The sequence below is a fragment of the Corylus avellana genome, chromosome 6, assembly GCF_965113065.1.
Source record: "Corylus avellana chromosome 6, dhCorAvel1.hap1.2, whole genome shotgun sequence".
Taxonomy (NCBI): Eukaryota; Viridiplantae; Streptophyta; class Magnoliopsida; order Fagales; family Betulaceae; genus Corylus; species Corylus avellana.
Window position 1 is genome coordinate 25,154,171 of NC_142495.1, and position 11,026 is coordinate 25,165,196.

General features: G+C 33.9%; 1 protein-coding gene across 1 annotated transcript; it reads left to right on the forward strand.

The window, feature by feature from the left end:
- The first annotated feature begins 6,058 nt into the window (after window positions 1-6,058).
- On the forward strand, window positions 6,059-8,457 carry DHDPS2 (dihydrodipicolinate synthase). The gene is made up of 3 exons (XM_059603019.2): window positions 6,059-6,462; window positions 6,714-6,794; window positions 7,371-8,457. Exons 1-3 carry the CDS (start codon window positions 6,398-6,400, stop codon window positions 8,296-8,298), a joined length of 1,074 nt encoding a protein of 357 aa, XP_059459002.1. The 5' UTR covers window positions 6,059-6,397; the 3' UTR covers window positions 8,299-8,457.
- The last annotated feature ends 2,569 nt before the right edge of the window (window positions 8,458-11,026 follow it).

The following is an 11,026-nucleotide window of genomic DNA, read 5'->3' on the forward strand; positions in this document are numbered from 1 at the left end:
CTTCTTTATGAATGATGTGGCTCTTTTTCTTTTTTTTTTTTAAGGAAAAATCATTATAGTCTCATTAATTGATGAAGGAAAGTGCTACCGAGCCAAACAAATGAACCTAGAGAAATTTTCAAACTGACGTGACAAACCGTGAGTGGCAGACAAGGGAGAGAAAACTGCATTTTTTTTTTAATTTAAAAACCATTGCCATGTCAGTTTATAAATTTTTCTGGGTTCATTTATTTGGCTCCCTAGAACTTTTCATTGATGAATTATCACTATTTGATCAAAATTTAATAATGATCAATCACAAGGTTAATGGTAATTTTAAAAGTCACATCATCTTTAGAATGACACAAGAGTGACTTATAATATTACTCTTTTTTCTATAATTTTTTTATGAGAAATAAGGAGAGTAAAATTAAATTTCAATTATTACAAAAAAAAATTAAAATTATATATATGATATGGTATTTTCTTACAGCATCGTAACTCGTAACCGAATCTGGTACTATGTTACTACTCATTTAGAGCTTGAAATTAAAATTCTAAACAGATAGACGCAGACAGATAAGCCGCATTAAATATCTAGGCGACATATTTATTATTATTATTTGCAAGTAAAATTCTAGATATCACAATAAAAATTAAAGTCATTACATTTACAGGCAATAGAAGTCCTGTCACTTTGAACATCATAGTAGATTATAAGTTAAGGCTCTTACCTCATCGACCAAGAGAAAGGGTTTTTTTCTTAGCCAATATGTCAATTTCGTGGCATCCACCCACCACCATATCTTTTAGAATTGGCCATTCGAAAGAATGCTTCGTAAAAACATTGTAGTCTTGGTAGGCTAGGCAATCAAGACATATATAGATAGGTAAAACACTATCATCTTATCAAAATTCAATAATCATTCATTATAAATTTAATGATAATTTAGAAAGTTATATTAATTTTAAGATGATACAAAAAAGACATGAGCATTATTCTATAAGCAAACATGGCCACTGTACTAACTCATTTCAAAAGTAGTACTATAATTCTTAAGACAATTTAAATGGTTAATATTGAAACCATCATTTGACATCTAGAATTTGGTAGCAATTACAAACGGACGAGAGGAAAGGGAGAAATACAATACCCATAACAACACAAAATAAGAGCGGAGCAACCCAACAAAACACACAAAACCTAAGCCTAAAGACTATTGGGAATGGGACAACGAGTTGGCACGGTCCATTTGACACTTGGCTCCACAACGGAGAACAAGGCTGCCATGAACGACAATTTGAATCTTCACACCAAAAGGTAGATATGCATGTTACAAAACCAACTGCCAACAAGCGAGCTTGGAGACCACAACAAGGAAAAGAGTATTAAAATTGATTGTATCAGAGCTACTTAAGCGAAGCATGACAGCAATATCCGTAGAGAGAGGTAGCTGACGATGAAGGCGTAAGGGATACCGTATCTAAGTATGCAACTAGATATGGTAGTCTCCACATACTAAAAGAGGGTATCATCTATAGAAATCGAGATGCGAAATGAAGAATAAGCTATTGATTTAGAGAGTATCCAAAACCGGTGCGTCTAAAGTGGTGGCACCAAAGAATGAGGAGTCAGAGCTCCTCCCTCCTTCCCAATCGAAAATGACAATAAGAGATCAAAGATGAAATTTGGAAAACGAGAGAAACCAGAGGGACAAGAGAAACAAGATCCGGCTTCTATGTTATTAAAAAATAATGACACATTTCCTTAAAAAATAGGTGGTCAATATTTAATATGGCAAATTTTACTCACCAATTCAAATAAATCCACATCAGCCTCTTAATTACCACAACTGCATGATACCAGGTGTTGCATAAGCTTTATACTATATGTTCTAGTTGTAATCTTATCAATATAGAGTGATAATGTTATCTTGTATTAGAGACCTTAAAACATTATTATTGCCGGGGAACCGGAACCGGGAAACCGGTTGTAAAAAAACCAAAAACTGGTCTCGGTTTTGGGCACCCGGTGAAAACCGGGAAATCGAAACCGAGTGCATTTATATATAATAATTATTTTTTAATATATATATACACAAAAGAGCCAATACTTCTATAACAGTGATTTTTCTTTGATGGTGCCAAATTATTATTTTGCCCTTTGGTATTAAGCTCACCCAGTTTAATTAGTAAGGAAATAATGAATTTGATTTGGGGTTATTTTGTCTTTTAATACGCAAAGGTAAGGAAATAATGAATTTTGAATTAGTTTGACCGGATTTTTGGGTATTGCACCTCACTTACTTTTTATATGATGGTATAGATTTACGGTTAAACCTTATTCTTTATTTGTCATAGTTAAATTAAAAGGGTTATTTGTGTCTTCTCATCATTTCTATTTTCCTTCTTTCTTTCTTTTTCTCTTCCTCTTCATCCTCCGAGAGCCTCCTCTCTCTCCTCATTTTTTCTTTTTCCATTTTCTTCTCTTCTCCCTCTTCTTCTCATCTTTCCTCCGTTTCTCTTCTTCCTCTCCACTTTTTGTATATGGTATAGATTTTTTTTTGGTTAGTTTGTTTTTATGTGCTTCATTTTTTGAAGATTTGCTTTTTGTGCTTAATGATTTTCTTGGTGAGTTTTGTATCAGTGAGTTTGGTTGAATGGATTAACAGTTTTTTAAAGATAAATTTATCTTTCCTTTAAGCTTTGGGTATTTGTCAATTTGATATTAAGGTGATTAAATGGTTCTGAAATGAAACCTTATGATTTTTTCATGAGGTTTCATTTCAGAAAACAATTTTTTCATGAGGTTTCAAAAAAAAAAAAACACAGTTACCGGACCTGGTAAAAACGGGAACTGGTCGGTAAGCGGGACCCCGGTTAACCGGCACCCAGTTCCCGGTTCTAGTTTCCCAAATCCAAGAACCGGGGTACCCCAATTTCGGTCTCGATTTTGTCCAAAAATTGGAAAATCGGACCGTGTTAACACCTTTAATATATATAGTTTTGATCTTAGTGTTGTACATATCTACAGTAACTCAAATCCTTATCCATTTTCGTACTTCTCAAAATTATTATTGGATTTATAAGGTCATGTGTAGAATCTACATGAGCCCCGCATATTTAATGATGATTTTAATAAGCAAGAGGATGAAAGAAGGACTAGAAGAGGAAACAAAGCATTTTTCATTAACGGAACACACGGTTTTGGCAAGCTTTACCAAATCATTTCTCTCCATTCTTTTATGGTATCAGAGCAATGACAGCTCACACTTTTTTTCTCAGGGTTTCTTTGCTTCTCTTTACTTACCTTTTATACTTCCATATCTCAATTTCTTCATGTTTTAAGGAAGCTATCAAATAATAGCATTATTGGTAATATAAAAAATATCACTTTAATTTGTTGCTTTAAACCTTCAAATTTATTGAGCCAGCACTATAAGTAAGATTTAATCAATTATGATGCTTGTCAAAGAACTGCTTAAATTGTTAGCAATTCGAACAATACCCAAGTACATATAGGCGATTCGGATCTTCCGTGCAGAGATATTAAACACATACATAGATATAAAAAAAGGTACATGAATCCAATCTTAAAAAGGTTCACTTGGGTAATGAACAAACCACATACATTAGCAATGCATACATCATTGAACTGGCTTTGTTTGGTAATATTTTTTCTCCTTCTTCTTCTTTCTTTCTTTCTTTCTTTTTTTTTTTTTTAAAAATAAAAATATTAACAAATAATTGAAACATAAAACACTCAAAAAAAAAAAAAAAAAAAAACTTTTACCTTAGATTACATAATACCATTTTTTCAAGAAAAAATAAAAATAAAAATTCACCTTGTAAAAATTCACCTCGTAAAAAGCGACTTTGTTTTTAATGCAAAAGCTATCACGAGAAAGGGCACAAAGCGGCTAAAGTTTAGGGAACGCATTACAAATTCTCAAAGGCGCCAAGAAGGGATTTGGCTTCATATTGCGACTTAATTTACGATAACAACCTTCACATATACTATGAGCCTATGAGCCTATGAATATCCATCATCAATGCCCATCCCCCCTAAAAGTATGGGCTTCGCCATCCCAAATTACCAAAGTGCCCAAAGCGACCCACATTCAACACTAATGTTGGAAAAGTAGGAGACCACAAGGGACCATCATTACATGACATGACTTTTTTTTTTTATTTTAGGTATTCTTTGACCAAGTGTTTTGCACTCTTTTATTAGACACGTTTTTAAGATTCAGTCATATATAATTGTTGTCATTTTTATGGTTAGACTTTACGTAAATGTACTTGCTAAGTATATCGAGTCTTATTATTATCCTAATATGATTATAAGATTTAGTCTATTGGCATTACATGAGCAGATTTAGTCTACATATATATAGGTTGATTTTAACTACTACACCATCAATATGTATAACAGTCATATAACAATATACTAAATAGTATTACTTAGAGTAAAATTATTTGGCAAACCGTCGATGTGTCATCAAACTTAAATGAGTAATGTTATTTAGTAGACTGTTAATACAATTTATTGACGTGACAGTAAAAATCAGTTATTGGATAAGCATTTATATATATATAAAAAATCTAAATACTAATATTTATTGTCAAGTCATTATAATTATATAACAATCATATAATAATCTACTAAATAACATTACTCAATTCAAATTTGGGTATGTCCAAACCTCACAACATTAATCGTTGTTCACGTTGGGTTTCAATAGGAAGCCCATCATACCAGCCTGGACTTACCATACTTTTCTATTTAAATAATGATATGCTTATTCTAACTTCTTTGAACAATTTTTTCACCAATGGCGTAAAAAAATTGGAGTAAGTGTAGCATTCTTCTTTCTATTTTTGCTGATTTCGGGACGTTGCCTCAGACAAATTTTTAAAATATAATTTTTTTTTTTTGTTTTTTAATGAAAGGGATAAGATTAAAAACAGAAATCCAAAAGATAAAATTGGAAAAGAGACATGCTATTCTTAATTTAAAAAATTTAAAGGGATAAAGATGAGATTAAAAACGGAAATCTAAAAGATAAAATTGGAAGAGAGACCTGCTATTCTTTTAATTATTGTTCATCTCTTGTTCAAGTGGTTTTTTCTTTTTTTTTTTGGGTTGAAAAAAGTGGGTCTTAGTTACGCATTCAATGTATATTTGAAAAAAAATATATAAATAGACTAGAAAAGAAAAAGGAAATGCAAAATTTGGTTGGTTTAATTTACAAATCATTTCATGAGGTATAAAGAATAATTAATAGGTTTTTATGATAGGCTAAAATAACAATTTACACTCTACAATTAAATTATATTAAAACATTTAACGAATTTCGTTAATGTGACACTTCGGCACCTATAAAATGATACAAAGTGTCAGTATGATGGATGCCTGCACCCAACCAGATCTGGGCTTTGTGATAACCTTAACGATCTGAGCTTCTAATTTTTTTTTTTGTGTGTTCACCTCCTCCTCCGGTGGGAACAAAATCCCATAGACCCCTTGCACCCAAATTCTCAGCCACCCCTTTCTTATTTATTTATTTTAATTAATTTTTAAAATTTTATATATTTATATATATATATATATTTTTTTTTTTGACATGTCCACACAAGGGAAGGGGGAGGGGGGATTCGAACTAGTGACCTACGCTTCATTAGGCGTGGTCTACAGCCGATTGAACTACCCATTAGGGACTATATATTTTTTATTTAAAGTAATGCATGTCATTATTTTATTAGTATTAATGTGTCACATTAACAAAATCCGTTAAATATTTTAACAGAGTTTAACTGTAATGATTAAATTATTATTTTAGCATATTTCAAGAATCTCTTAATTATTTTTCGTACTTCTAAGATTTATAAATGAAGCCAATCAAATAGACTAATTTTAAATTTATCCGGAAAGAAAAATAGCACTGCTTCATCCCAAAAAAGAGACGACGTGAAGTTTGTGACACGCGTCATCACCAGATGTTTCGTTAGTGAAGGAGGCCCATAAAGTAAGCTATCCGAGTGACTGGGCAACAGCTCACAGCCTGGCTCAGTACAACAAAACAAAACCCTAAGGACACAGGGTACTCTTTCCCTAGCGCAGCCTCCATTGCCCTCTCCTCTCCAGCCATCATCCGCCACTCATTCTCCACAATCCAACGTACATGGCCCGCCTCGCCAACCTCCTCGCTTCCCTCAACCAAACACCGGGCTCCACGATCCTCACCACCCGCATTTCCACTACCATTATCGCCCTCACGATTCACTGAAAATCTCACTTCTGCCCCTCCCCCGTTCTCTCCTTTTGCATCCAGTCGCGTTTCTTTCCCAACCTCTATTCGGGTCGGACCAACCTGTTATTCGGATCCGGGTTTGCTCGCTATCTGAAGGCGAAGAAATGGCTACGTTGAAGAGCTATAGCTTGTGTTCTCCGCGTCTCAACTATGGCGATAGCTATAAGAGGTTAATCTGATTAATTTAATAAATTGTTTTGTTTTGTTTTGTTTGTTTGTTTGTTATTAATAAACTAAAAGTTGATTTTTATCTGGTGTGAGGTTTTAAATATTAATTAAATAAACTGGAGCCCTTTCCTTTTTGTGTTGGTTAATAATCTGATCTATCCTAGTACGAGGTTTCTTAAGCCTTGATGCTACTAACACAAACTCTGTTTTGGTTGGTTTGTTAATGTTGTTTCCTCTGTTGCTATGAGCTAGGAATGCTAAGTGGAGGTCTCCGCGAGCTGCTGTAATACCTAATTTCCATCTTCCAATGCGCAGTTTGGAATCTAAAAATAGGTAAATGATCGATCTATATTTCCTGTATTGATGCATTTTCATATCAAAATATTTGGGTTGTGCCATCTTTACTTAATCTTTTGAAACGTGTGGGTGTGTGCCAACTTAAGAGTTTGACAGGAAACAGCTCTCTGCCTTTGATTGGGTTCTCAAAGAAAAGCTTATAGAACATTTCAATAACATCTGTATGTCATGGGGCTCTTAAGATTTTTTTTTTTTAATTTTTTTATAAAAGAAGAAAGCTTGAATTATGCGAATGGAACCGAGGCATCATATGAAATGTATCTATATATGCGTATAAAATATCCAAAGCTAGACTGATGAGTGTTGCAAAAACTAATATGGAGTAACTTGTCACGCAGTGTGCAAATGGTGTAAATTGGTGTGTATGGTTATGTGTTAACAAATCTAGCCTTGTCAGCAAATAGTATGATGATAAATTTTAATTTCTTTTCACAGTAATAGTTGGTGTATTGTAGCTGTGGGGTGTTGAAAAGTGAAGATGATAAATATCTACTTCTCTTTTTGAGAGAATTGGTGCAATAGAATGTAAGTATTCTCTTCCTATGTTTGCAGGACATCAACAGAGAGTATAAAGTCTCTTAGATTGATAACAGCAATCAAAACTCCATACCTACCTGATGGTAGATTCGATCTAGAAGCATATGATGACTTGGTGAATATGCAGATTGTCGATGGTGTTGAAGGTGTTATTGTTGGTGGCACCACTGGTGAAGGGCAATTGATGAGCTGGGATGAACATATTATGCTCATCGGCCACACGGTTAACTGTTTTGGTGGATCTATTAAGGTAATTGGAAACACCGGAAGCAATTCTACTAGGGAAGCAATTCATGCCACTGAACAGGGTTTTGCTGTTGGAATGCATGCTGCCCTTCACATTAATCCTTACTATGGCAAAACCTCCTTGGAGGGCATGGTTTCTCACTTCGAAAGGGTTCTATCCATGGGCCCTACTATCATATACAATGTGCCTTCACGGACCGGCCAAGATATTCCCCCACGTGTGATTCACACTGTAGCCCAGAGTGCTAACTTTGCCGGCGTGAAGGAGTGTACTGGAAATGATCGGGTCGAACAGTATACAGAGAACGGTATAGTGGTGTGGAGTGGCAACGATGATGAGTGCCATGATGCTAGATGGAGCCATGGGGCAACTGGGGTGATCTCTGTTGCTAGCAACTTGGCTCCAGGTTTAATGCGGGAACTCATCTTTGGAGGAAAGAACCCTTCACTGAATACGAAGCTCATGCCTCTGATTAAGTGGCTTTTTCATGAACCAAATCCCATTGGCTTAAACACGGCTCTCGCGCAACTTGGAGTTGTAAGGCCAGTTTTCAGGCTCCCATATGTACCTCTTTCTCTGGCAAAGAGGGTAGAATTTGTGAATCTGGTGAACGAAATTGGCCGGGAGAATTTTGTTGGAGAAAAAGATGTTAAGGTTCTCGATAGTGATGACTTTATCTTGATTGACCGGTACTAGTCTTGTTTTCCTTGTTCTAGATTCGTGGTTTCGGTTTTAAGTGCTAGTTTGAGTTACTTATCAAAAAAAAAAAAAAGTGCTAGTTTGAGTTTGTCTTTTGGATTTTTTACCCATTATAAATTCATAAATAAAGTTATATGATGCATTTAGCAGTTTTTACTTCTTATGGCAGTGAGTCTGTAGTATTTAGTCATAAGAGTATTATTTCCTTTTGTAGCATTGAGTCTCTTGATTAGCAGTTGCTTGTTGATGCTTCCCATGATAGTACTGATTATCATTGAAATTGCCTAAAGTGTCCTACTACAGTACTTCTATTTAAGTTTCTCAATGAAATCCCAATAAAGCACCTAGGTTTAATTTCCTCCTGGATGGATTTCAGTGAGATGAGATAGGTAGGATCACAGGAACGAAGGATTTACATTGATTCAATTGTGGTGTTTGAATTTCGGAACTGTGGGTTTATGTCTCCAGGCACGTGCCTCATAACTAATATTCTGTTATTTAACTATTTTTTATTAGGATAATGCTAAATTCTATTTAGGATTCTCCCATCCTTCTCTCATTTATTTATTTTTTAAATTGACTATTAGATTCGTTGGATTCACACCTTCATCTATATGGGTCTTATAAATTAAATGGTTAATTTTTTAAAAATAGAATGGAGAATGATAGAAGGACTAGAGAATGCTAAATATCATTTTTTATTATATTACAATTATTTAACAATGTTAATGTGGTAGCTCGAAATAAACTTTTGGATTTCTCTTTTTATAAATGATGATGAATAAACATCATTTATGTTGTATAATTAGAGTAATGACATATATTGGAATTCATCAAATTGATGTGACTTGGTCTTTAATAATGAGTAATGCTACAAATCTTTTTTGTGTTATTTTCGTATCTCTCCAAAAATAATGTGGCTCTTAAAATTACCATTGAGCTTGTGATCGATCATTATTGAATTTTGATCAAATGATAATTTTAAAAGTCGCATCATTTTTTGAAGAATACAAAATGATACAAGATAGACTTCTAGAATTACTCCTAACATTTGGTGGATGGAAAATGAATACTTGTTTAGTATATAGCATATAGCATTAAATAGGGGTGAAATAGCGGTTGCGGTTAGCGGTTAGTGGCTAAAACCGCTAACCGCAACCGCCTAGGCGGTTAGTAAATTTTACTAACCGCCTCCGCTAACCGGGTAGCGGTTAACCGCCTAGGCGGTTAACCGCCCGGTTAGCGGTTAACCGCTTTGGAATAACCGCTTTTTTCTAACCGCGTTTTTTGGGCTTTTTTTGGGCTTTTTTCTTTGGACCGATTTTGGGCCGGGTTTGGGCCGGTTTTAGGCTCACTTTAAACATTTTTTTTTTCTCATTTTAAACATTTTTTTTTTCTCATTTTAAACATTTTTTTTTTCCCTTTCCATGACCATTTTAGCATTAAAAATTGCTATATACCAAAATCTTGTTGGCCACCTTCTACAAATCTACACATCATATAATATACAAATAAAATTACAACAAAATCATCACTTCACTTGTAGTCTTATACATAAACTCACAAGCAAGTTCATAAACTCACACATAGAAATAAAATAAAACACAAACAAATTCATAAACTCACAAGCAACCAAAAAAACCAACATATATGGTTAAACTTGAAGCTTGAGGCTCATTTCAATCAACCAAAAAAAGTTCATAAACTCACAACTTATTGTTATTATATATATATAATATATAAATATATATTATATTTTAAAAAAAGCGGTTAGCGGGTAGCGGTTAGCGGTTAGCGGATTTCCAAAACCTACTAACCGCTAACCGCAACCGCCTAAGCGGTTAGCGGTTTTTACTAACCGCTTTCAAAGCGGTTAGGCGGTTAGGCGGTTAGCGGTTAACGGTTATAACGGTTAGCGGTCAGCGGTTGCGGTTAGGCGGTTTTAAATTTCACCCCTAGCATTAAATAGAAAAAAAGAAAAGAAATAGAAAAAGTGTAGCATATAACATTATTAGTAGTCTAGTATAACTAATGACGTCAAAATATTAATTATTAAGAATAAAAGTTATGTTTATTTTTAAAATATTATAGCACTAATAAATATAATTACCTTTATTTATAAAACCCAAAATAGTAGTTTTTTTTTTTTTTTTTTTTTTTTTTTTTTTTTTTAGGGTAATTCCGTAACATGGATTTCTATTCTTGTAAGTAAAACTCAACCCTATTTTTGTCTTTAAACATACTGTCAAATCTCCTTCATTCTCCTCTAACATCCAACTTTTTTTTTTTTATCTTAAGAAAACTTATGACTTTCATAAATCAGATAGATAAAGCAAATTGTTTCATCATAATAATATCACATATACAAGCTGGAGTCCCATCTCTCCAAATTCTATCTATGACACACTTAGTGGCCATCTTAGCTAGACCATGAGCAGCATAATTGGCTGCTCGATTCACAAAACCACATTGCCATCGTGGGAATGTATGTAATCTAAGTCGAATATTTGCCACGATGTGCACGAAACGGCTCCAGCTATCATTCGGAAAATTAATTGTTTTTACTACCTGTTTGGCATCACCTTTAGACAAATATCTTGTGCCCCAATCCTGTGTCTTCAATTCCTATGCACTACACTTCAAAGGTAAGTGGAGCTCATTTTACAAAGATAATATTAAAGCTGATCGATGATTGAATTCTTTTAGTGAAAAATGTGTAGATAAC

What these genes read in the sequence shown, in the direction of transcription:
- DHDPS2 (XM_059603019.2), top strand. Translation starts at nt 6,398, where the DNA reads ATGGCTACGTTGAAGAGCTATAGCTTGTGTTCTCCGCGTCTCAACTAT. An exon ending in TATGGCGATAGCTATAAGAG is followed by an intron (nt 6,463 to 6,713) that starts GTTAATCTGATT and finishes GCTATGAGCTAG; the next exon opens with GAATGCTAAGTGGAGGTCTC. An exon ending in AGTTTGGAATCTAAAAATAG is followed by an intron (nt 6,795 to 7,370) that starts GTAAATGATCGA and finishes CTATGTTTGCAG; the next exon opens with GACATCAACAGAGAGTATAA.